The 27,446-nt window shown below is 44.0% G+C and overlaps 1 protein-coding gene across 1 annotated transcript in view; it reads right to left on the bottom strand.

The window, feature by feature from the left end:
* Positions 1-13,921: 13,921 nt before the first annotated feature.
* Positions 13,922-27,446, bottom strand: part of MUC6 (mucin 6, oligomeric mucus/gel-forming) — a 111,788-nt gene continuing 98,263 nt past the window's right edge. The window contains exons 24-31 of the mRNA XM_068259822.1: positions 26,388-26,529; positions 25,828-25,938; positions 25,393-25,578; positions 20,819-21,058; positions 17,823-17,979; positions 15,652-15,798; positions 14,608-14,670; positions 13,922-14,109 (exon numbers count right to left, since the gene is read on the bottom strand). Coding sequence (XP_068115923.1) covers positions 13,922-14,109; positions 14,608-14,670; positions 15,652-15,798; positions 17,823-17,979; positions 20,819-21,058; positions 25,393-25,578; positions 25,828-25,938; positions 26,388-26,529 — 1,234 coding nt within the window. The remainder of the gene's footprint in view (positions 14,110-14,607; positions 14,671-15,651; positions 15,799-17,822; positions 17,980-20,818; positions 21,059-25,392; positions 25,579-25,827; positions 25,939-26,387; positions 26,530-27,446) is intronic.

Here is a 27,446-nt window from a genome sequence, read left to right as displayed (position 1 = left end):
TCCAGTGCCTGTAACGAGAATCTGTTATGAAGGGCAAGTCTGCCATTGTGACCACGGGTAATGGCCGGGGAATCAGGGTTCGATTCCGGTCCGGAGTGGGAGCCTGAGAACTGGCTACCACCACCACACATCCAAGTAAGGACCCATTTGCTGTATAAGTAATGTACCTGCCCTGACCGTGCTTTGCAGACCAGGCATCTGTGGTCAGATGGACCCTTGACCCAGCACAAGACGAACCAAATCGAAAGCATTTGCCAAGAATGTGTTATGGAGGGCAAGTCTGCCATTTATTCAACTGTGTAAAACTTTCGATGGTACTTTATCAGTAGCATGGTGACCATGGGTAATGGCTGGGGAATCCTGGTTCGATTTCGGTCCGGAGTGGGAGCCTAAGAAACGGCTGCTACCACCACCACACATTCAAGGAAGGCAGCAGGCATGGCATGCAAGTCCCGAGGTAGTGACAAAAAATAACAATACAGGAGGACATTCGAGGCCCTGCTGTATATGAGACTAATCAACTTTAATACCTTTAACGAGAATCTGTTATGGAGGGCAAGTCTGCCATCCATTCAAGTGAAAGGTATGCACTGACTGCCAGGTATAATGCAATGTGCAGTCACAGATGCAGTGAAAGGTATGCAGTGACTGCAAACAGCTGTTTGTGTAGTGCGCACCATGACGAGAGTGCAGGTGATGGCGGCTTTCCAGCCCATATGGTCGCTGGGCTGAGGTAGCTGAATGACAGAACAGTGACTGTCCAGCTGATCAAATCTGGTCTGTCCACAATGAAGCAACGACCTTAATATCGTGGGTGTGCCCCTCCCCTCGAGACACTCATATAGCGGGTGGTCATTGCTTCATTGTGATACGCAAGCCCCTTCACCGCGGCAAGGTAATGATCATGAAGGGGCATTGGCACATGTACATGCCTTTTGTTTTGTTGTTGCAGCAGCTGCAGTGCAGCCAGAAAAATTAGGCAGGCGTGTACACGCACCGGAAAAATTATTATAGCGGCCGATGCTTAAAAATTCAGGAATCCACCTGGAGTCCTGGACCCTGTTGGTGGTGGTGGATAAGGCAGTCAACCGGCCTGCGGGCAGAGGTGCTGTGTGGGGAGCAACTTAGTCTTGGGGCAGGCAGTCACACGGCGTGCAGGCAGTGATGCTGTGTGTGGGAACTGACTTCGGGCAGGCCTGAGCATGCTTTGCAGACCAGGCATCCGTGGACAGATGGAGCCTTGACCCAACGCTGTGTGCCAGAGATGTCGCCACTTGCCTTTCAACATCACGGTACAGTTTAGGTATCGCCTTTTTTGAGAAAAAATTGCGGCCTGGTATCTTCCACTGCGGTGTGTGGCTTTTCTTTTGTGTGCTGCTTTTCCTCAGGTGGTCATTCCATTGCAGTTTGTGCTTTGTAATCATGTGCCTTTGTAAGGTAGTTGTCCCTACACGGGTCTTGGTATTTCCACGGCTCAATTTTCGGTGGCAGAGAGTACAGATGGCATTGCTCTCATCTGAGGCAGACACACACAAAAATTTCCACACCGCTGAGCTCTGAGGTGATGGCACTTTGGTGGTGGCGGCCGAATGATTGTTAAGTGGAGTGCCAGAATCAGAGCAGGAGAAGGAAGATATGTCACGCTTCCGTGCGGAAGCTGAGAAAGATGAGGTGTTCTGTGTTAAATAGTCAACTACGTCCTGACAATATTGAGGGTTGATGGCACGTGCCTTCTTCTGAACACTGTACTTTGGTCGAGGGCCGCACAAAATCACGACAGCGCGACCTCGAACAGACCTGCCAGGTGGCCTGCCTCTGCCTTTTGTTTTGTCCATATTGGGGGGATGAATTGAAAGGTATGCACTGACTTGACTAATACAATGTGCAGTCACACAGGTGCAGTTAACAGGTATGCACGGAGTGGTATATCACACTGCGTGCACTCACGTAGGTAGGTGGGTGCACTGAACACAACAGGTAGGTATATGCAATGATGGGTATTATAATGTGCACCTGTCACACACAGACAGGTACCGGACAGGCACAGTGACACTGCGGGCGCTCACGTAGGTAGGTGGGTGCACTGTGAACAACAGGTAGGTATATGCAGTGATGGGTATTACAATGTGCACCTGTCACACACAGACAGGTACCGGACAGGCACAATGACACTGTGTGCGCTCACGTAGGTAGGTGGGTGCACTGTGAACAACAGGTAGGTATATGCAGTGATGGGTATTATAATGTGCACCTGTTACACACAGACAGGTACTGGACAGGCACAGTGACACTGCATGCGCTCACGTAGCTAGGTGGGTGCACTGTGAACAACAGGTAGGTATATGCAGTGATGGGTATTACAATGTGCTCCTGGCACAGTAGTAATAATTATACCACCAATGGGCCAAAGGCCAGCTGCGACTGACTGACAGGGCTGTATATAATGCAAGTGGGCCACACACAAAAAAAAAATAGATCACAAAAACAAGATTAGCTCTCAAAAGGGGTGCTTTTTTAGCAATAACAATCAGCAAGGAACAAGCTATGAGCCTACAAGAGCCTAACTAAGCTTTCCCTATAAGTCTCTGCACAGCAGCTCTCCCTTCTCTAATTACTGCAGGCACACGAGTGAGTCCAATGCCTGACACTGCCTGCCTTTTATAAGGGGGGGTGGGGCTCCAGGAGGGAGTGTAGCCTGATTGGCTACAATTTGCCTGCTGATGTAGATGATCAAATTTGGGAGGTATTACGAAAAGGTCTACTGGCATAATACAGGACTTGTTCCAATTCACGGAGAGACCGGAGTACTGTTTACATTTCTGAAGTAAATGGATAGTAGCTGCTAACTGTTATAATATATATACAATGGTGCCGATGAACCCTTCGTCTAGCAAAACAGGCAGACGGGGCCAGGGGCCGAAGAAGTTTTCAAGATATTCCACAGCAAAACTAGCGGAATAGACGCGGACTGGAAAAGCTTATCAACCTGATAAGCTGGTGTGGGGAGTGTGCGTGAGCCGAGCACACGGGCTGCAATTCGAGGAATCAGCGGCGAAACTCTTGGACGTTACACTGTAACTGAATGTGCACACAGTTACAAGCCTAAACCTGGGTCGGAAGGAACCCTCCGAGGCTACGGCTGCTCGCAACTGGCACTGGAGATCGATCCGCTGTGAGGGGACGTTCCGGAGTCCAAATTTGAGTTTCGCGGAGGGAAAGTTGCGAGAGCTGGTGAATTGCGAAGAGTCCGCAGATCAGGCATGTATGATTTACGTTGTTATATGGCGTTATCTGTGTTGTATTTGGTGTTATAACAATGGAGTGGTTAATATGTATATTCTGTGTTAATTACAGCTTTTTTCCTCTTTCTTTCTTTCCTCCTTCTATGTTTTTTGTTTTTGTTTTTCTTTCTCCCTGTCCAGAGACTGGGAAGGATGCCAGATGGGGGGGGGGGGGGCAGGGAGAAGTCAGCAGTGTTTCAGTCTGTTAGTAGTGGATGAGGGGAAGAGAGGAGGGGAGACGAGTAGACAGAAGAGGGAGTGAGAGACAGTGGTAAGCTGTTTTTTTTTTTCTTCTTTTCTCTCTTTTTTTCGGTGAGCTGGGGAGACAGGAAGGCACAGCCCATGGCTCTGGGTCGCTGTGACAGTAGAAGTAAGTTATAGCTACAGCTGAGATAATGGGTGAAGTGCGACTGTACTCTGGCGTGTTTTTTCCGGGCAGCATGTTTGTTTCCCTGTCCATAGGGGTGTTTGTGAGATGTTCTGCAAGCTTCTCTCGTTCCAATCAGAGCTGCTACAATGTTTTTAAATGTCTGCATATGTTTAATGTTGTTGGTCAGCTTCGGCTGATAAATGTTCGTTTTAGAAGAAGTTTCTAGATGGGATGGTAACAGTTAAAGTGGTTTAGAGTTCACAGCACGCTCTAGTGGGTCTGAGCTATGTCTGTGTTAAGCAGATAGTTGTGAAGAGAGAGAGCTTTCCACGTCCCTGGGTGATACTACGATGTATCGTATTTAGAATTGCAGCTGGGACAGCTATGTGTAACTATGCATAAAATGTTTGTTCTGTTTGAGTTTGTTTTTTCTCCTAATGTTTATAGGATTGAGAGGTTGCTATGGGAGCAGCCATCTTAGCTGGCAGTCCAGGACTCAAAATGGCGGCAGTGGAGAGGGCCCGCCCCCAAGAGTCATGGCTCCCACACGTCATGGCAGGGGGGAGGAGGGGCTGGGGGATCCACGTCACGTCAGGCTGTGCTCGCGGCTCTGGGCAGAGTAGCTGAAAGGGAGGGGGGTAGCAATACAGAGACATTCTACTGAGTATCTCGGATCCCAAAGTATTTCCCCAGAGCTTTTCCCTGGGTCCATGGAAAGGAATGCCAGAACACGTGCACCAAGCTATTACTGTAAGACTAGCATGGTCACAGATAGGAAATGTTTCCCAGCTAGGTGCAGGGAGACAAGGAACAGCACAGATCAGGAAAGGGTCTGTACTGAGTTGCTTATGGGATTATTCCTGTAAGTTGGACACCTTAATGGGTGTTGCAGCATGAGTTCCCAATAGAGAAAAGGGGGGACAGTGCAGCAAGGGGGTGCCGGAGTTGGAAAAAAAAGGGAGTTGACCAATCCAGGTATCCGTCGCCGCTGCTGCAGAGCGGTAACGTTTTTTTTTCCAGTTTTTGTCGTGGACAGGTCCAGAGTTTGATTAAGAGGTCTATGCTGGACTGGGGCTGTTTTTTTGTGTGTTTTTTTCCGTCCACTGATTGGTCAAATATGTTTTTTTCCAGCTCCTATCAAGTGTAGCACAAAGAACAAGAACTGACAGCAGTTCATGGGGCAATTATACAAATGAAAGAATTGCCATTTACAGAGTGACAGTGTATCAGGACAGGTTTGCCATACGACTACCTACCAAGTGGGCATTCAGGGATATGCATACAGGCATTTGATGCTGGAATGCTTAGCCCTGCACCCTGTGTAGTTTAAGTGCAAAGTGCTCCTTCCTACAGGGAGGCAGCCAGTTTTTTTTGTGTAGTATGGGGGTAGTAGCACGGCAAACATTGGTCAGAGGGTACAATACACAGAACTTCTAGCAGAGCTGGTATCGCAATGAGGTTCTAGATAAGTAAATGCGATAATGAGTAAGAGCATTGCAGGCTTACCTGCAAAGCAACAACAGGTGTGGCGTCCGTAATCTGTGCATGCGACGGCCGCGCATGGACAGATAGGGGGGGATGTGGAGGGAGCTTGCAATGAGGTGAGAGCTTCCAAAGGTGAAGTCCGCGGGAGCATATTTTACACAGGTAAGTACTTCGGATAGTACTTAGGTAGGGGAGAGAGGTTTAACTCCAATCTACCAAAAAGAGTAAACAGAGTTCATGAGAACCATAAAGCAACGAGATCAATTACGGCATATATTGATCAAGTTAACCAGTTCGGCCTATCTGGACGAGTTTCCTCGTCCAGATAGGCACTGGTGCTGCCGCCGGCTCGTGCGCGCGATCGGGCGCGCCCCCGCGCGCGCTCCCGCTGCCCGCCGCTAGCCCCCCGATCAGTGAATGGGAATATAATTCCCATTCACCGATCTAACTTCCCCGCAGAAATACCGACGCTTTCTCTCCAGAGAGCGTGGTATTTCTGCCCCCAGGAAACAACTCCTCAGCATTTTAGTTCCTAGATGCGAGCTGGTTCGCATCTAGGACTTTTTTCACTGTGGCCATCTTGTGGCCAAATAGTAAACTGCACCCACATACATTTTTGATAAAAAAAAAACATTATTTTACATTTAAAATTAGCAGTTTCCCTCCCACACCAAAAATTACCCACATACACTTTTTATATATATAAAAAAAAAAAAAACAATTAAAAAAAAAAAAAAAAACATAAATAGTTACCCAAGGGTCTGAACTTTTAAAATATGCATGTCAAGAGAATATGTTATTATATTATTTAAAGTTATAAGCTTATAAATAGTGATGGACGCAAATTGAAAAAATGCACCTTTATTTCTAAATGAAATATCGGCACCATAAATTGTGATAGGGACATCGTTTAAATGGTGTAATAACCGGGACAGATGGGCAAATAAAATACATGCGTTTTAATTACGGTAGCGTATATTAATTTCAAACTATAATGGCCAAAAACTGAGAAATAATGATTTTTTTCCGTTTTTTTCTTATTCTTCCTGTTAAAATGCATTTACAGTAAAGTGGCTCTTAGCAAAATGTATTACCCACAGAAAGCCTAATTGGTGGCGGAAAAAACAAGCTATAGATCAATTCATTGTGATAAGTAGCAATAAAGTTATAGGCGAATGAATGGGAGGTGAACGTTGCTCGGATGCATGAGATTTTCGGCACTGCGGCGCTGAACCGGTTAAAGTGTACATAGTACAAGTCGCAGGGCGAATCGCAAATCATTAATAAGAATTGATTTGTTTGTATTTCGATTTCGGGAGTTTGGCAATATGGACTCGAGACAGCTACAGTGCTGGCAGCAAAGATGGAGATGTCAGTCAGATAAGCGAAAGGTTCCAGATGCCAATCTGAGGTTGGAGAACAGCGAGATTCCTGAAATTGGAAAGAGACTAAAACACGAGATTCCTGAGATCGGAAAATGACTAAAAAAACTGACTGAGCAAAGCATAGTGCAAATTGCTAATGTTTTTCTTTCCCAAGGTGGTGCTTTTATAATGAAGAGTACCGTGCTGATGGTGATCCTAGGTTGCCATTTCGTCCTAGGAGAACGAAGAGAGGACATTCTCATGTATAATAAGGGGTTAATGAGAATGCAAGGCCCAAGCATGTTAATGTTTGGTGACAAAGGTACTAATCCTTTCACACCTCCCTCCGCTTGGCACAGATGGACCAAGCAGGGATGGAGGAAACGAGCACTTGTGCCAGGTGAAAACAAATTTCAGGGCACAAGGTGGGTGACAGGTCTGAAGGGTCTGGTGTTCGGGCAGTATGGATTGAATGGCAGGGTAAATCTGCTATTGAATGCCACACTCCCAGAATCGATGCACCGATCCAAAGTTTTGTTAAAAGGTACATTGCAGTACAATGGGTACATGCAAAAGGTGGAGTGTGTGATTCAGGGGTACCTTGTCTTGGTTATCCAGAGTGAGATGGTTCCAGATTGGAGAGGAATGAACAGGAGGCGTCAATTCTCCTACCAGAGAGACGCAGGGGACAACATCACACTCTGGAACTACCAACAGAGAGTGCCTTTGAAACAACGATACACACGTAAAGGCTGGAAAGCCGAGGGGTGGTGGTTCTCGAAACAAGAAGTAAAAATCGAGATCGAGCCACATTTCCAGGTGACAAAGAGGGTGGAGAGAGTGATCCCGGGGGAGGGAAAGCCAACACAGGGAACCCCATTCACATTACACGGGTCACAACAGGGGACGATATTACACAGTCCATATGCAGCCGCTTATCCTTATGCTAGTTGGGTAAGTGAAGAGGTACTCTTAATTGAAAGATTGCAGAGAGTACAGTCTTCCCAACCTCTGGTACATACTGTGCCTCGGGACATAAGGGGGGAAGAGGTCCAATCAGGACAGTTGGGGACATATTTGGTCAGGGAGATGCTTAAAGATCCTGTCCAACTGAGATTGGACAAGGGGAGGTATATCGATTTTTCTGGAGAAGGATCTTTTGCATGGAAGCTTCAAGAGGTTTGGGTGAACAAATGGAAACGGTGCAACATTCCTTTAGGCACCGCCACTTCCTTAGTTCCCACCTCCACACATGTCTTACACCATGACCTGAGAGGTCAAACTTTTTTTGGTGCTAGACGGGGAGGTGAAACGAGTAGAGTTGTCCTCATGCGGGCAATTCTCCCAGAGGTACCTGTGTTTTCCGGGGCAAGTCAAATTTAGTGAAGAAGCCTGCAGGCTCAATAACGCAGAATGCGAGGCTACCATTCAAAAGATCCACCCTGAAGCCAAACCGATAGTCCCGGTGGCTGAAGGAAAGGTTTGTTTTTTTAGCATCATGTCTAAGGACACATTCAAGGTACATTTTCATAATTGTTCCAATAAGGGGGATCTGTCAAGGGGAACATATTGGGTGAGCGGAGATCCCATATGGATCCAGTCATCCAGGTTTGATGACGTTATTTCTCAAATGGTTAAGAGAACTCGTAAGGTCAAAATTTCATGGGTAGTTCCCGTCCTAAAAGAGAACACGACATGGGACAAAGGGGAACAGGGGTTGATCCAAGACGACCATACTTTGATACAACGGTTAAACAAACAGTACACTAAGTTGGAGGTAAGATTTCACCATGATCTAAGTGATCTTAACGAGGTAGAACACAAAAATAAGCAGGTGAGTTCCAGTCTGACCTGGTGGAAAAGGTTTCCGGTGATGTTCCAGGGACACTCGGACTGGGCCACTGCAGTTCAAAAGTTCTTCCTACACCCACTGGTTGTCTGGATGGAGATGACAACTTTAGGCATCATTATCCAGGTGAGGTTGTGTGTTAAAATTACGTAAAACAAATTAACCTGGTCAAGAGATTGGTGCCTCAAAAACAATCTCATGAACCAATATTTTTAAATTAAGGGATATACAGGGTTACGGGTATAGGTTTAGTAGTACCGGTGATGGAGCTGATTGTATAAAGGCACTCTTTTAGAAGGCACCTGGCACTGCTCCATTGAGTAACAAACAAACGAGTTTCACTTTTCTGTGGTCATGCAAGTTTGTGAGTGATACGCAAGTGACGCAAATGCTGAGCATGTGGTATAGAGGGATTTAGAAGTAGGGCCTCCCCAGAGAGCCTGGTTACAGGAAGACCAAGAGGTCTTGCTCTCTCTCTTCCAGGGATAACCGCCGAGAGCAGAGAAGTTGTGTGAGCACGAACATCGAAAAGTGAAACATAAAGGAAAGAAACCAGGTACGGTTAGGTTCAGAAGTTGGGATCTGCGGATCAAGCCTTTTTAGGGGGGATTGTTATAATTTAAGTAGGCCTCAGTTATTTGGACTGAGTTAGTCAAAAAGGCTTGAGGAGCAGACCTGCCCTTTAAGGGGATTTTCTCTCTAAGAGAGAAAATCTGCAGTTCTGTCAGCAGAACTAGAACATACCAAGAAGCTGTTCTATGGACAAGGCCACAGGTCTCCCTGACCTGGGCATGTACGCCACTAGAACAATAAACATCAGCCATGTTTTATAAACACCCACATTCCTGTATGTATGTCAGAAGCCTCATTGAATATTAATCGAGTAGGTGTGTATGATGACACCACGAGTGGGTCCACCAATAGTCTGATCTAGGGGATGGCGAAGATGATGTCATATTTAACTCTTTCCTAGTCGGTATTAAAGCCTGAGTGAGCTATGGGAGCTCACTCTGCTTCTTAATTTCACACTAGCTCGCAAGGCTGACTGGGACCTCTAAGTATGTTCATTCCTTTCTGTAATCTGATATAATGTATGCTGTACATAGGTAGTCTAGTGTAACTTAGGTTAGAAAGAAGGTACCTGATTGACTTCAGCAGGAAGTCTAATCAGGAAGCTTGTAACGCAACATGAAGATTGGCGTGGCTAGGATATGATGAACTGTATCTATCTGTATTTCTGATTCCTGAATAAACTCCGTAAACATTGAAGAAGCCTGAGAAAAGTTTATCTCCTGCTTGCTGTGTTGAGAGTCAAGTTATCTCACAGTCTGTGAGACGCAACTATAGGAAGTTGATGGTGTCGAAGCAAGGTGATTTAGAACAGGATCTAACACTAACGAGGACTGTGTGTCTGCCAGATATAACAATGTGTCATCCGCGTATAGCGAAATGTTTTCTTCAATATATATATATTGAAATCCAGAAATATGAGGAGAGCCCCTAACACATTCTGCCAGTGGCTTGATAGCGACTGCAAATAGCAGCAGCGGCAGGGGGCACCCCTGTCTCGTACCACGTTGCAATCTAAATTGGGATGACACAGAGCCATTGGCTCTTATAATTGGTAGTGTGTGAACAATACAGTGTCCCCACCCAACCGATAAAATATGGCTCAAATCCCATATGTTCCAATACCCCACATAAATATTTCCATTCTACACTATCGAAGGCCTTGGCTATGTCTAATGCAAGAATTGCCCTATAGCCCACATTAACTGCTGGAGCTTGAAGATTTAAATAGAGCCGACGAATGTTGTTTGCGGTAGCTTTTTGCGGCATAAACCCTGTCTGATCTGGCGAAATCAATGTTGGGATCACCTTAGATAATCTGTTAGCCAAGGCCTTTGATATAATTTTGACGTCTGTATTTAGCAATGAGATTGGGCGATAGGATTCAGTCAGCAACAGGTCCTTATCAGATTTAGGGATAAGGACAATTGTAGCTACATCCAAAGAAGGAGGTACATGTCCCACCTCTTGTGCCCTAGTGGCCATTTCTAGTAGTTTGGGCAATAGTATTTCTAAATACTGTTTATACATTTCAGATGGGAGTTCGTCTGTACCCGGGGCTTTGTTATTTGCCATAGAAGCCTCAGCAATTTCTAACTCCTCCAAAGTCAGGGGAGCCTTCAATAATTGCCTATCCTCCTCTGATAATTTGGCCAAAGGGATATCTTTTACAAACTCATTAATCTCATCAATGGAACAAGACAGTTTAGAAGAGTAAAGGTCAGCATAGTATCTTCGAAGTTCTTTTAAAATATCTGTTGGGTGATCAACCAGGTTTCCCATAGGGGTTTTGAGTAAGGAAATAAAATTGGATCCCTGCTGTGCTCGTACAATAGTTGCCAGTAGATGCCCTGTCTGGTCCCCCTGGTCGAACAACGCCTGTTTTACAAAAAATCTGTTCTGGTTAGCCTTGCAACTGGTATTATTTTAAAAGGAAAAATCCATATCCTTCTCAATGTAGGTTCCCTTTAACATTGTGCACAGTACAGAACTACAACATGCATTCATTAGATACATTTATAAGATTGAGAATAGGCTTTTATATTCTGTACTGTACAAGTGTATTGCACCTTACAAATGTATGCAGCAGTCTTGTACTTTTACAAACAAGGGGAACCATGCTCCTCCTGCTGGGATTTAATTAAGTGAATAAGGGAAAAGTAGGCGCTGAGTGAGGTGGTGCTACGCATTTCTCAGCACAACTGCAGCTTTGACATTAAACTGGAGAACAATCATAACCCATGCAAACAGTAACAGCTTAATTTTTTTATGAAGCTAAAGGGCCTTTAAAGGAAACCTGAAATGAGGTGACTATAGGCAGTACCACTGGTGACTCCCTTTTCAAAATGCTACTTTCCTGGCCATTGTGCTAATCTGTGCTAATAAGGTGTTCTAGTTCCACTGTGACTCCACTGGCTGCATACTTGTTGTATGTATGCGACTCAGAAACTACTCAAACTAAATGATCACCAACATGACAACCAGGCAAGCAACTGGCATAAAGGAAAGAAAAAAAGACAGCCTCCATAATTATTGGAACCAAGGTATGCGTTGAAACAATAAATTAAAAATTGATCAGCGTATGGCAAATATTAGAGGCTGTTACCAGACTGCTTGGCTTACCTTTCAGCATCAGGACAGTCAATCATTTGCAGTAAATTACTAGTTTTTTGGCTATAGGCTTGTTGTACTTACCAATAAAATTAAAGTAACTGATGTTTTGTGTTAACAGAGTACTTACATGCAAAATTCACAGGTACAGCTAAGGCGGATTGATATCAAGATACATAATGCGTTAATGTACATCCTTGAAACTAGATTCTCCAGATGCATCAAGTCTGCTGAGCAGTGATTGAGTTAGATGGTTGTGTGCTTGGATTGCATGACAGATTTCTCAGTTTTACTCAATTTCTATGTTTTTTTTTTTACAGGTTTTTAATGACTTAGGCTCCTTTTACATTGCAGTGCTGTGCTAGCAGTGAGATTCGGAACAATCAGACCTCACTGCATCTGAAAAGTCACACCGTTATAACCCTGGTGCCTCCGAAGGGAAAAAAAACAACACGTGATGTGGTAAGTGCGGTATTTTTGCTAAAACTGGTATAGATATGTATTATTTTCATAAATGTTCCCTTAAAAAACTTTTTGTGTGACCTTGTTATGAAAATCAGCTTAAAACACTCCATACTACAACAGAAAGAAACCGAGAGCCCAATAAAGTGTAGTATGTATTGGAATTAGAGAAAAATGAATGTAAGTAATAACAATACTCACAAACCAGGGTTACAGCTAAAGCAACCACTGTAAATGCAGGTGGGGAGATTAAGACCTGTCCCCACTCAGGGTTAAGATGTTGCTCTCTGTAGTTCAGGGAATAAGGGTATATCACCCCTCCACCCAGGATGGACACTGGATTCGAAGAAGGTGAACAGAGGCGCCAAAAGGATAAAATATGCTAAAAATGTTAACAAAAATTGTCAGGGAGGCAGCGGTGGACTCACCTCCCCCAAACAGACATGAAGCTGTCAATTTTTCATCAAAATAAATGTATTCACATACTCCAAAGTACAAGCAACGTGTTTTGCAGGTATATTCCTGCTTCCTCAGGCAATCAAGAATAGGAGTATCATACAGCAAAGTCTCTAGTGCACACCTAGACAGAGGCGCTAGGCGTGCACTAGAGACTTTGCTGTATGATACTCCTATTCTTGATTGCCTGAGGAAGCAGGAATATACCTGCAAAACGTGTTGCTTGTACTTTGGAGTATGTGAATAAATATATTTTGATGACATACTACAATATCGTATTTAAGTTATAAAATAACATACCTACCAGTTCAACTCTCTTTAACTTATATTCATTGTGTACTGTGCCATTACTATAATATCATTATGATTTCCAGAGGAAATGTCATTTTCTATAGGCTTTTCTATTACAGATTTCACAGCATTAGTAACTCCTAGGTTGTAGTGGGGACCTCTAGTGTTTTATTACATATTATTCCACAAGGAAGGGATGGTGCTGAACTTGACACTTGTAAGATTTTAATTTTTTAGGCAGGAAAAAAACACTTCATCCATTTAAGTTTTAGGCCTAGTTCACAGTGCTGAGTTGCGCTGCAGAATAATTCTGCATGTCAACTCACTGCCCATACAATTCTATGGACCTGTTCACAGTTCTGCATCATAACATTATTCTAACTTACTGTATGCAGGTTTTGTTTCAAAGTCTGTGTCCAGTCTACATTTCTCACAAACATTATAACGCATGTGTGTTATAACTGACCACTGTGAACCTAACCTTATATGCAGCAGTTTTGGCAAAGATTACATCACCTTGCATTCTTTGCCTCCATCTGTACATATAAATACGGCACAATAAAGAGATTTCCACGTTTTCATGTCTCTGCTTGGGAAAATGATCAAGTGACTTGTAGTCTGTTTCATGTCTATGGCCCGAGACTGCACACAAGTAAATAATTCCTTAGATGTGAAGTTCCTGTCTTATAAGCCTGAGCTATTTGTAGACACTACCTTATATCACAGCTTGGCAGCTGAGGAAATTGTGTAAAAAAAACCAAATACCGACAGAAACAAGAGGCTGTAGTAAAGTTCAGTAAGTTTTTAACAATGTAGATAGAGCTGTTCTGGAATGTATTGTATAATCTTTCCTTTCGCAAACTTTTAGATATCTTTTATAAAAGCAACATCAATGTTTGCCTCTTTCTGGAATCATATTTGTTACCAAATAATGGATATGCTTTAATATCTAGGCATTGTTCTGCAACATAAAAAGATATCTTTAGTGACTGTAATACAGGACCAGGCTAAATAACTGCAGCCATAATTACAAAATAGAAATACTCACTCCTTAAGATGCTATGTTATATAGGCTGTCGGTGTAACATTAGCCAGATTGTGCCATCAGCAGATACAGTAATGGATTACAGTATACATGTAACTAAATGTACCTTTGTGCTGTGTGTCTCTTGTAGGTGTGCTCTTACAGGTGATGTGAATTTGCAGGGTGATGCTTCTGGAACTTCATCATATCTGAATTGGGAAAAGGATGATATATTGGGTACCAACCTGTGCTTGATGTTGGAGTTGTAGAATGAGATGTAGATGTTGCTGAAGATGTCGTTGATAGAGGGGTGGTAGTTGGTCCTGGTGTTGTAGATGATGGTTCAACTGAAGAGATACAATGACAACAATTTTGGGACCAGCATACAGCAACTTTATAGAATATTGCAACAATGTCAACTGTATTTAACTCACTTATAGTCACTGTGTAATATAAACTACTAGGGTGAATTTTTCAAAAGTAAGATTAGTTCTCGTTACATTGTTCTGGCTCAAGTATTAAGATGACATAAGGCCCATACACACGGCGGATTTTTCTGAACGACGGGTCGTTTGAACGTCCCGTCGTTCAGTCGTTCGCACGCGGAATCAGACGTGTGTACGGACTATCGTTCGCATGATAAGACTGGTTTCCAGCGATCCGCCAGTCTTGTCACCCGAACGATAGTTTGTACACACGTCGGATTTGACGTGCGAACGACTGAACGACGGAACGTTCAAACGACGGGTCGTTCGCAAAAATCCGACGTGTGTATGGGCCTTTATACTGTACAATCATGATATGATAATGCTGTATAAATATTATTATTTGTTAATAAAACTTACCACAAGGCACACACTTCTTCGTGTCTGGTTCGTAGTAGTGGGTAGGACCGCACTGATAACATCCTGTGCAGAAAGGTACAAGTCAAACTAGAGAAATCTCTGAATGTATTTGTATAATTAACTCATTAAAAAAAGAATCAGCATTACCAATGGGGTTCACAACTCAGAAATATTCACAGGTGCCTCAATTATAGAAGAGTAAGACCCATTTTAACTTCCAGTAGATGTAGACTATTCAGGATGGGAATATGGGTGGAGAAGGGAGTAAGACAGCAACTGACTAAGTAAACATTGCAGTTAAGTGATCTGAGCTTTGCAGTGGCTTATTTTTGCACATGTCAGCAAATGTATGCAGCTGAGGCCTGTACTAAAATTACTGTTTAAAATAAACTTCCATTAAGGTCTATTTTGCCAATTACAATAACTAGGCCCAGAATTGAAGAAAGGACCATAGGATTTGGTTTACAATAGTAGCATAGCTAGTCGGGTCAAAAGAAGGAAATTTGGGTGCCCCTCTAAGGTCAGAAGTTTGGGTGCCGCCATAGGTGCCCATTGAAATAGTGGACATTGAGGGGAAATTTGGGTGCCCACGGCGCCTGATAAATTAGTGGGCTCTGAAATTACTGCTCAATGTTGCTATTTCAATGGGCGCCTATGCTTTTAACTTTTTCGTACGAAGAATCGTATCGTTAATGGCCATCTTAGTTATATGAAGGACTACATAAAGTATCCAATCAAAGTATATTCACTCAGTTTACCCTTCTACAAAACAGATTTGGTAAGATTAGACAATCAAAAATGTATCATTAGTGGGCACCTTAAGATCCTGGAAAGAAAGGAAAGGCAGATGAGGGGATGAAGGAAAGGAGAACATGTGCATTTAAAGAATTTCTTCTTTAGGAAGATAAGGTATCTGTAGCCTGTGTCATGAATGGGTGGAAATTAGAACTCTGCTACAAAATATGTGAATAGTGGTCACCATAGGTCTACGGAGGCAGGAAAAGGAAAGAAAGCCAAGAACTGTACTCTATAATGGTACAATACCTTCATTGTTCAGATGTGGATAACCATGAGGTACAAATGGACACTGGCAAGGCTGGTAATGCCATGTGCAGTTCACATCAGGACTCAGTATAGAACCAACACCCGTCTCCGTTTCAACATGTGTGTTTTTGTAGTCACAGTAAACAGCTAAACAAGAGAAGGAAAAAATTATTGCAAAACATTAAAGAGAATCTGTACTCTAATATTCTTACACTAAAAAGCATACCATTCTATTCCTTATTTTCTCCTGTGCCCCTTTATGCTGTTTCTGCCACTCTCTGCTGCAATCCTGGCTTGTAATTAACAGTTTTAGGCAGTGTTTACAAACAAACTAACCAGCTTGTGATAGGCTCACATAAACAGAGTGTGTGAGTCATACAGAGTGTGTAGGGGGCCTGCAGAGGGTGTGTATCGCTTCTATCCAATCCCAAGAAGCCCTGCACATTCCACACATTCAAGCCTTAGCCCGACAGACACGACAGAGGAAAGGAGATAAGATTTATTACAGAGACAGTGCAATTAGGAAAGGCTGCAGTAAGCCAGAGCACATTAGAACAGGCATAGGAACTTATAGGATAGAAGAACTAAGGGTGAAAAATTTGTTACAGAGTCTCTTTAAGGTTTAATCATGGAAAGAAACCCTCAATAACTAAATACCTATGTGTTATTACCTATGCCAAAATGAAAGTTTATAGATAGATACAATCTTACAAATATTTATTGTATAATATAATAGTATTACAATTATAACATTTTCCAGAGATTCTGATAAACACTGTAGAATAGATCTCTAGTTGATAAAGTGTACCCACACACATTTTTGTATGTCTTTACCATTTGGGTAAAGCATTCATTTCCATTATGCAGTATTGAGAAATACGGTACAGTATATCTCATGTCAGAAAATATCTCATAGTGCATACCTATTCATTGGGAGCCGGGAGACTTGGGCGCAGGATACAGCCAATAAATGGCTCACCCTACTCCTGCACAAGTCCCGGCAGCATTTATTACTATTCCCCCTCCAGGCCACCATGGATAGTGGTCAAAATATGTAACCTGGCTTACAGCTATTGCTGGCAGCCGAATTACAGTGTTTTTCTTAGTAATTTGTGCTCCGGCTTTTGATGGCGCCCAAATTACTCACTGAGCGCCACTATAGCCATGACTCCTATTATGGCCTATGGTGGCGCCGACTGTGCCAGAATCTCCTGCACTCTTTTTACAGCGCTCGTCTCATAGCATCTTGCCAAAATATATGGTTAACATTTTTAACAACAAATGATTCCCATTATATACGGCCTAAGAAGTCTAATTTTTGGAGCCCTTGGGCAGAATGATTATTATGAAGTAGATGACACATACATTTTGACATAAAACACACAGGTGCATAGGTGGCATTTGGCATATTACTACATCAAGGGCCAGCCAGGTCCACAGGTCCTTCTGTGACAACATCTCTTAACAAATCTTATTGCCCTTGTATAAACAAGCTTGCCTGCCATGCACTTTCAAGTGCAATTTTCTAATAAAGCAAGTGGCAGACCTTTGAAAGCAATCCCATTGTATGCAGCGAGGGTCTGCATGCTCCCAAGGGCAGTTCTATACTTTTTGCTGCCTGAAGCAATACATTGTGAGGACGGCCCCTTTTTATGTGTGTGTGAGACACTTCGGGCTGTGCATTGCAGGCACTGGCTCTAGCCTTACCTCACACTACTTCCTACAAGACAGCATCTCCTTCCTGCTGACCCACAGCATGCAGGCTCTGATTCCAAGTATGGGCTGCAATGGTGCCGCATCACTCACCCGCTCTCAGCAGATTAGAAATGGAATCACCAGTCACACATTAAGTCCTGCTTCCTCTTTGACTACAGCGGTGCCTCATGTGACAGGCAGCTTGTCACAGGTCCCTTGAGGCACCTCTGTAGCCATGGATTTAGGGAGCTGGACAGGCAGATGGAGATCCCATTGCTTGAACGCTGAAAGCACGTGAATGAAATGACACAGCACATTTAGGGAGGGGGAGATGGGGAGTGGGAGGAAAGGGACATTTTTGGGAGAGGAGCCGCCTCTTGTCTCCCTCTAATTGTTGCCGCCCTGAAGCAAGCGATTCACGTTGCTTCATGGAAGAGCCGCCCCTACATGCATTCAGTTACTGACCACTGACTTACGGCAAAAATCTGGTCTTCTCCAGTCAATGCACACTCCAGCAGCAAGGCATGCGGCAGCATAAGCAGCAACAGCTTCACACAAGCATTCACAATCTCCTCCGGTGTCACATCCACAGGCATCTTGCACACAGGCATCAAGGTATGTTGTAAACGGCACCTGTAAAAAGAGAAGCAGACGTTTTTTGGACCAAATGGCTCACCAATAGAATGGATTTTTGAGCCTTAAGGGTTGGTTTAGAAGGGCTGCTGCTGGTGATTGTCCCCTTTATTTATAGATTGGGATACATCACGTTGTAATTGAGATGAAAGGCAACATTCATCTCACGCTGTTTACCATCATTTGCTTTTGATTGCTTAAATACCGTTGTTGACTGAGTTTTCCCGGAAGCTACATATAGCTTCTGGAGTTGGCGGCATTCACAGCTACATTCTATCCACCTAGGGCTCTAAGCCTGTAGCATCAACAAACAATGGCAAATCCGTGTTAACCCAACCCTTAAATAATAAGCCTTATTAATGTATGACATTCATTCATGTAGCCCTTTACAGCAATGACATGGGCTCTTTTTAGAAATTGTCAAAAAATGAAAGCTAAAAATGTAATTTGTACACAATTGTACACATAAATGAATCATTTGGAATTGGTGCAGATCACTACAAATTTCTGACTGAACATCTGGTATTGCCCAGGAAGTGTTTTTCCGCATACTTCGCCCATGTGCTGGGTTAATCCAGAGAGTGCATCTTCCTAGAAATTGCCATGCCTGTACAATTATCTCATCTGGGGCCTGATGCACTAAAGTACGGTAAATGGCCGTTAATCCATTAGCGTCACATGTTTCTTTGAGCACCTCTGTCATTACCATTCGCCTTGTGTCATAAGCTATTCAGGTTTCAAAGTAGGTTGTACAGGCAGATATCTAGCATAGCTATGGGGACATGATTATTCTTCATTAAATGTACCCAGATAGGGAATAGAAATCTATATGATAAACCTGGACAGGGCTGGGCCGAGGCAGAGGTGAGAGAGGCTCCAGCCTCAGGGCGCAGAGTAGGAAGGGCACACAGCTCACTCAACTATCATTCCCCTATTGTGTTTTAAACAAAGAGAAATAAAAAAAGAGGATACATGGCAGTGACTGCAAGCCAGATAACTAGAGATTAAGGTGTTGGGGGGGTTGGGGGCCCTGGGGAGCCTCTTGGTCTAAAGGGCCCATATACTTACTGATTTTCCCACTGATATACAGCCAATTCGATCACTGTGATTGAATCGGCTGTGAAATAGTTGCACAAACGGACCAAACGATCGATTTCCGCCCGAAATCGATCGTTCCCGTCGATTCCCGTCGATCTGTCCATGCGGAAGATTTCGCTCAATCACCGGTGGGTCGGCAGTGCGTTGATAGCGGTGTTCGAATGCCCGACGACTGACGCTAACGGCAATACATTACCTGATCCGGCCGGCGCGAGTCCCCGCTGTTCCTTCTCCGCTGGGCTCCGAGTCCGGCAGGCTTCACTTCTTCCTGTCCCGGCAGGAATTTAAACAGTAGAGCGCCCTCTACTGTTTAAACTTCCCCAGACAGGAAGTACAGTGAAGCTGGAGCCCAGAGCGAAGAAGAAGACAGCGGAGACCGGGAGACTCACGCCGTCCGGATCAGGTAATGTATGCGGGGGCCGGGGGCGGCGGCAGCGGCAGCAGCGGCACCTTCACAGATGGTGAATCGATTTCACAATCTGTTTGCAGTAAAGGCAGCCATACGATCCCTCTCTGATCAGATTTGATCAGAGAGGGATCTATCTGTTGGTCGATCTGATGGCAAATCGACCAGTGTATGGCCACCTTAATAGCAATCAGTGTGTGACGGCTGGGGTGGGAGGGATGGAGGGGCGCACTTTGGTGTCTCAGCCTTGGGTGCTGCAGGAGTCGGACCTTGTCACGGCTCTGATCCTGGAAAATGGCAATTTATATGTAGAGATAAAAAATGGAAAACCCATCCATGCACATGATGCAACTGGCTTCCCAGGGAGGAAAGAACTACAAAACAGAGAAGTGTTTAAGGAGATGTTTCTGTATCTGGGGTGGTTAACACTGTATGTCTCCCTGTTTGTTCACTGATACCTTTTTAAAACTAGGTCAGCAATGGCAGATTTCATGATATCTCAGCCAATGTTCACTTTAATGCATCAGTTCTGGGCTTCACAGACTACATTAGTGACCAGTGTTAAAACCCTTTGTAATCTTTATAAACAGCCAGTGACTGCTCTTCTTAGGCAGGGATCACACTTGAGTCTGTGGAAAACGGAAGGCAGTTTTCCACGGACGATTCTGACAGCAGCTGACTGCCTGCAATGGCAATTACATGTGTTGTCTGAAAAAAAGGAACAAAGCTGGTACATTTTGTCTTGCACCTGGAAAAATGCACATTGTAACAAACGTCCATAGGAAAGCTTTATGAGCATTTTTTTTTCATGCAAATTTGCATTGCAGCAATTCCCCCAGGGGTGATTGCTGCCTCAAGGCTGCACTAGACCTAAAAAGATGGATGATGGGTGTTATTTTCATGTGTATACCAAAGTAGCCTAAGGCTGGATCCACACTATAAGCGCTTTTGTGAGCGCTTGTGATTGCTGAGCGCTTGCTGAGCGCTTTTTTCCCATTCACTTTCATTAAAATCACGGTAAAAATTACGTAAAAATCACATAAAACACACAAAATACATAATATAAAGATTTTACGTGATTTATACTGTGATTTTAATGAACGTGAATGGGAAAAAGCGCCCAGCAAGCGCTCAGCAATCACAAGCGCTCAAAAAGCGCTGATAGAGTGGATCCAGCCTCATTTTATGTCACACTGTTTTTGCTTCCCCCATTGCCTTTAGTGTATTTCAGATTTGATAAAAATCAATTGAAATTGGACAATTATGTCTCTCTGTAACAAAAAAATAGTAGTTTGCAGAAGAAACGTACAGTAGCATTGCTCAAATCTTACTTACCAGCTTATGGCACGGTTTAAAAACATCATTTGCAAGAATCTGACAGTTGCTTTCAGCCCAGGTCTTCCGCTTTGGGTTTAAGGAACAGGCTTCTACAGCAAATTCTACATCCATGCATGTCGGCCTGTCTTTCCATGAGTTGATGAACTCAAACTGAGTGGAAGCTATATACTTGCTTCTGGTCTCAAAATCATCCTTCATATTTCCATTGTAATTGCCACAAAGGCCGCACACCGATTCCTGAAGGAGGACAAGTCTATGTGAGGTCAGGCACTCAAACATTAAAAATCTCCAATCAGTTGCTTGTATCAGCCTGATAAACAATGATGCTACCATATCTGACTTACCAGAGGTCTAAGAATAACACCCACATATACAGTGTGTATATAAATATATATATATATATATATATATATATATATATATATATAATGCAAGCCCCAGGACTTTAAGCCAATCGGCGTCAGGCGGTCCTGGGGCTGCCGCCGCGGCCACGCCCATCGGGGCGACGCGGTCGGCAAGTGGTTAAAGGTTGCCTTAGCCGAAACAAAAATGTAAAAACGGGGGGAGCAGGCATGTGTAGTGGGCTCTTCTCATGCCCACCTTTCCTCCCGTTCTCCTCCGTGCCCGGTAACGCATGTCCTCCCGTTGCCGGGAGCACTGTGCGCATGCGCACTATGTAGTTGTGACGCTCAGAGTGCTCCCGGCCGCGGGTGTGTGATCAGGGACACGTGTCGCCAAACAACACCTGCGCAGTCTTCACCGACCCTCCCGACCAGGAAGTAGCTTCGGAGGGTGACGGAGGAGAACGGGGGGCATGAGGAGAGCCTACTACACATACCTGCTCCCCCCGTTCTCACATTTTTGATTAGTGTAAGGTATCTTTTAAGAGATACTATTGTACAATATAACCTTTGTCAGCGTATGTTAATGTGGGAAATAAGCAATTGTTTTAAATTTCACTTCTAGCTGCTCTCTTATGGTGAGCTGGAAGCTGGAGCTGTGTTTCTCTGTAGTTTTTGGAGTGGCCACCAGAGGGAACACCACCTGTAGGAACAGAAAGAAAGGGGAACCTTTGATTCTGATCTATCTTCTGGGAGGAGAGGAGAGGTTGGAACCAGAGGGAAGTGGAAGTTTAGGAGGGAACTTAGAAATTTCAGGAGAGAGAGCCATTGCATTAAACATCTGCTAGGAAGAGGGTGAGATTGTTTAAAATTGCCCATAAATGAATCCAAAATGTAGCTATTGTAGCTGATACAAGGTGCAGACACTCTGGTGTCAGTCTGTGTGATACTAAAGCCTGTGGACTATACAGAGGTCCCTCTCTACTGAGACAAGTATCTAACTTGGAACTTTTTTTTCACTCCAGGTACGGTTGTGTACCTGAAGGGAATAAAAATGCCTCTAAAGGTGGCCACACACCATACAATTTTTTAAATATCTGTTCAATTTAAGAATTGCAATAAATTTTTCTGACTAATTGGGTACTTATCCGTTAGCCGGGCGCATCCGGCAGGTGGCGCTAATTACTATTCCTCCTCCAGGCCGACATGGATAGTAGGGAAAGATGTAACTCTGGTGGAGTTTTGTCGCCACCTAGAGGATGCGCCCGGCTAACGGATAAGTACCACTAATTGTAACATTTAAAAAATATGACCAATGTACCACACAACTATATTCAATTTTTTCCTCAATTATGATAAAAATGTTTGGAAACTCAGAAAAAATTGCTAGTGTGTGTATATTAATAGATTTAACCATCCAACACACACCATGCAATCTTTAGTAAAGATTGAAGAGAAATATCTGGCATTCCGGATCGATTTAAATCGAAAAATCCGATCTGATTTTTCCGTCGATTAAAAAAAAAAGCTTTCAATTTTTTCGAGAGATACGATCTTTTTTATCGAATTACTGTAAAATCGGATCATTTTATTGTATCGTGTGTGGCCAACTTAAGGGGTACTTATCTTGGGAAGAGGAAGCCTCTGGATCCTAAAGATGTTTCCCTGTCCTGCTCAGCAGAGGGGACTCCCCTGAAAATCCGCTTCTCTGCCCCGTCACTGCGCCTGCGAAGTTGCGCTAGTGACTTTCCCTCCGCCTCAGAAATAGCCGAGCCTAATTGGGTCAGCGCTACTGTCCAGACGCAAGCTGCCTGCACAGTAGAGCGGACACGATCGGGTTCGGATATTTCCACCAAAGCCCGAGCAGAAACCTGCTAGTGTAAAGTGTTAATATTGTGCCTGCTTGTGTGGGGGTGCTAGAACTGTATCCAGCTGGCGGAGGGAGACGAGGAAGACTCATTAGGATCCAGAGTCTTACCCCTCCAGAGGTATCTGTTTTTATTTTTGGTACTTATCCGATAGCCGGGCGCATCCGCAGTGGCGTAGCTAAGGAGCTGTGGGCCCCGATGCAAGTTTTACAATGGGGCCCCTCGAACACTATATACATAATAATTGATACGGTGCACCGAACCTACCAATGGCAACTACAGTGTCAGAGGTGCAAGAAGGGGATGGGGAACAGTTTAATGATTACCACTATTCAAAGTATCTATAGAAGTGATTATTATGAGCACAGGACCAATAGAGAGCTAATACTGTAGTTGAGGGAGGACCCTTTGGGGCCCCTCTTGCCCAAGGGCCCCGATGCGGTCGCTACCTCTGCACCCCCTATTGCTACGCCCCTGCGCATCCGGCAGGTGGCGCTAATTACTATTCCCCCTCCAGGCCGCCATGGATAGTAGGGAAAGATGTAACTCTGGTGGAGTTTTGTCGCCACCTAGAGGATGCGCCCGGCTAATGGATAAGTACCTTATTTTCTTTCTTAAATAATTACAGGTTTATTTTAAGGCCCCGTTCACAGCATACGCATTTCGACAGTGCGTATATTATGTGTTCAACAAGAACATCAGAAGTGCATAGAGAGCACTTCTGACGCACAGACTATGTGCGCTGCGCTATCGCACTGCTGCATACATTTTTGCTATAGTGCATTGCTGATTCCATTCACTGTAATGAATGAGATGAGCAGCACAATGCACGGCAACACGGGTGATCGGGTGCGCTTGGGTAATGTTGAATATGTTTAAGATACATTATTGTTGTGTCATCTATGGGGAGGTAAGTCCACCAGCACCCCCTATTTTAAATGGTTTTTAATATATTTTATACTTTCTGGCACCTCTGTATACACAAATCATTGAATATCCACCTGGTGGATGGGTATTTCTGCCCTTTTTCTTCCTATCTACGGAGAGCAACTTCTTAGAATGAGTGGGAACAGGATAATCTCTCCATCTGCGCATATTGTGGTTGCCTGTGGCGGCAACCCATTTTTGTGAGTAAAATTTGTACTATTAATTGCTACTAGTACCATTCAACAGCATTACACTATTCGGGGCTCTCAAATATTTCTTTTTATCTTATCTATCGACTTGACTGCCAGTTGACAATCTGATTCAATAATTATTATGTAATTGGATGAAAATTGGTGCCCTGAAGAGCATGCCCGGTCGATGATGCAACCATTTTTGTGCCGAAATTGGTTGCATGTATCGATCAGACATCTTGCACGATGTCGGGCTGTCATGGTCGATCGGGTGCAATGCAGTAACGGTGAGTGATATCGGGACTAGTGACAAACACCAGGTGCTGCCCCCCCCCAAAATGTGCCCCACTCGGTGCAGTGTACTTTAACTATCCGCCCTGGGCCTAGGCTCCATCCGCAATCAGCATACATGTGGATGCCGTAGTAACGTGGGCGTGTGTGTGATGTCACAGTCACCTGTGTATACGCCGGCAACCACATGGGCGTGTGTATGCGGATTGCAGATGGATAAGGACAGGTACAGTATACTGCATCGAGAGGGGCACATTTTACATTAGGGGGGACAGAGTGGGGGCTGGAGAGGCAGCGGATGCAGCATCACAAGGCAAATTTCTGAGAGATTTCATGCTGAAATCGATTAGGAATCGGCCTGCGGTGTATGGGCAGCCAACAGATCTCCCTCTAATCAGATACAATCAGAGAGAGACCTGTCTCTTGGTCGATCTGCCCATACATCGTACACCTTTACTTCTCTCCAAAAGAGGTGTGGAACACTGTGCAGCAGTATAGAACAATGTGTGGAGCTAGTCTACTTTAAGGGTCCCAGCAGGACACCCCATAGGTAAATTCCTCAAACGTGATTGGGTTGACGGCAGTCTCTTGAACTACTAGTTTTCCAGTAGGTTGTAGTAAACTATGCCCACACTATTTGGGCAAACACAATGCTTTTGTGCTGTAAGAGAGTGTTGTGATTGGAAAACTGTTCCCTATGAGGTTTCCTGCTGGGTCCCCTAAGGTAGACTAGCACCCAATATGTAGCGGTGTGGAATACTATATTCCAGTAATGTGCATAAACATAGCATATTTCAACACTGGAGAGCAGTCTAGTTACCATGCACAACATCCTGGTTGGGGTGTAGAAAAGTGTAACCGTTAAAAGAAGAGGGAATAAGCTTCACTATAATGTTTAATAAACTAAAATAGGGGAGAGTTCACATAGGTCTAATGTACACAGATCCACTTACCTTGCCAAGCTTTAGAATCTTAATGAACAGATTCATATTTTTGTTCCAGAGAATTGAGATGTAGAACTTATCTGGGATGGAGATATCAAAGATAATGAATAGGGTGTTGTTGTTCACTGTGATATCCACATTGGGTGCATCTTGGGTGATGGTGTATTTTTCATCCGACAGAGTCAGTACTGTGGTCTGCACAAGCCAAGAAGACATTTTAAGCTAAGCTTGATTATTTCCACCTTTTTCATACTGCTAGGGTTTTTCTTTGACAATATGGTCAGATAGGGTTAGAGTTAGGTGATCATTTTAGTAAGTGGTTCCCCAGGTGCTTTAAACTAATGCAAAACAAGGGGAACCCAGTTCTAAATGATGAAATATTTACTATAATAACAATAACAAGCTAATGTAAGCTGTAGAATAATGTGCTTATTTATTACTCACCTCAACTGTGATGGTGATGGCACGAGAACAGGTAGATCCGGTGGTACCACAGATCACATTCTCGGTTACTATTTTAAATGAAGATTCTGATGCGTTTAGTCCACACCCATCCTAGTAACATATAAACAGTGCATAAATTTACAGTATATTACATTCATGTAGCAGCATAGTTTTATTCTCTTTATCACTGCCTTATGCAGACCTTTTGTCCTTGTTTACATGAATGGGAAGCTAAGGTAAAAGAACACATTTTACAAGCCTCCAATTATGTTAATGTGCCATTATACATAAGAGCAGATGGACAGTTTAGTTAAGAAATCTGATGGAGCATCCATCAAACCACTGCCCCAACTGCCCCCCTTCCCCGCAGATGTACCTAGTCATGCTTTTGTTTTATAAACCAACTTTGGAATTTTATCAGTTGGGTTTGCAAGAGTCTACAGCACGCTGGCAGATTTGATCAGCATAATTAAATCTGCCAGGAAATGTATCTTGTGCATGCCCACCTTAGCTCCAACTACCAAACTAGTGGCAGCAGCTAGACACAGCCCAGATCTTACCGTCACTAGAGTATATTCACAGTTCCCATCAAACAAATACTGTTGTCCATCAAAGGTTTTGATGTGGCTTTCTCCATACATCATACATGTGGACGCACATTGTAGGTTCTCCTCACATTGCCAGTGACCTCCATTACAGGTGCTGCAGGTAGATTATACAGAGATACAACTTACTATGAACATAATATACTTTAAAAGCTAATATTCAAAGCAAGAAAAGCAACCAGGGGGGGAAATTAAACTAGACCTGGTGTGTCTATGGTCCAGAAGTGTCTTGTAGAGTCTGTCCCCCATGAGCCCCCTTTTGTCTTCCATGTGTCCCCTTTTGTCCCCCATATGCCCACCTTTGCTCTCCTTTGCTCCCCTCTGTGTCCCCTTTTGTCCCCCTTGGCTCCTGTGTGTTCACTTCTGTCCCCCTGTGTCCTCCTTTGCTCCCCATGTGTGTCACACTGCTACAGTGGCAAGCAAATACCTCTCCTTCTCTGCTCTCCTAGTGCCGGCTTCTGCTGATCGCGTCATCATCAGAAGCCAGCACTAGGGGAACAGTGAAGGAGAGGAGATGACTCTTATTGCCACTGGAGCCTTGGATTTGGTTAGCCGGTGCTGCTGCTACTTACAATTATGCACGGGGAGCGGAGGAGAACATGGGAACAATAGAGGAAGTCACCAACATCGTGGCGGGTCGGCATTTCGTATTGGCAGGCGTTTGTAAGTCGGGGACTGAATTTGGCATATAAGATGCAATTACTTTTTTCTCCTCATTATTTGGGGAGAAAAAGTGCGTCTTACATGCCGAAAAATATGGATTCTGTTAAGGTTATGTAGTAGGAGAGATGGAGTTCTTAGCCTTCAGGCTGGGAGCACTATACTTTTAAAAGCTAATATACAAAGTAAAACCAACTACCTTATTTTTCTGCATTTCAAGACGCACCCGACTATAAGATGCACCTAGGTTAGAGGACAAAAACCCAGGGGAAAAAACTAAACTAAACCTGGTGCGTCCATGGTCCAGGAGCATCTTGTTCTCCGCCAATTATTCTGTTCCCCCATGTGTCCTCA

The sequence above is a fragment of the Hyperolius riggenbachi genome, chromosome 11 (genome assembly GCF_040937935.1).
Source record: "Hyperolius riggenbachi isolate aHypRig1 chromosome 11, aHypRig1.pri, whole genome shotgun sequence".
NCBI classification, from domain to species: domain Eukaryota; kingdom Metazoa; phylum Chordata; class Amphibia; order Anura; family Hyperoliidae; genus Hyperolius; species Hyperolius riggenbachi.
This window is presented reverse-complemented; position numbering and strand designations above follow the sequence as displayed.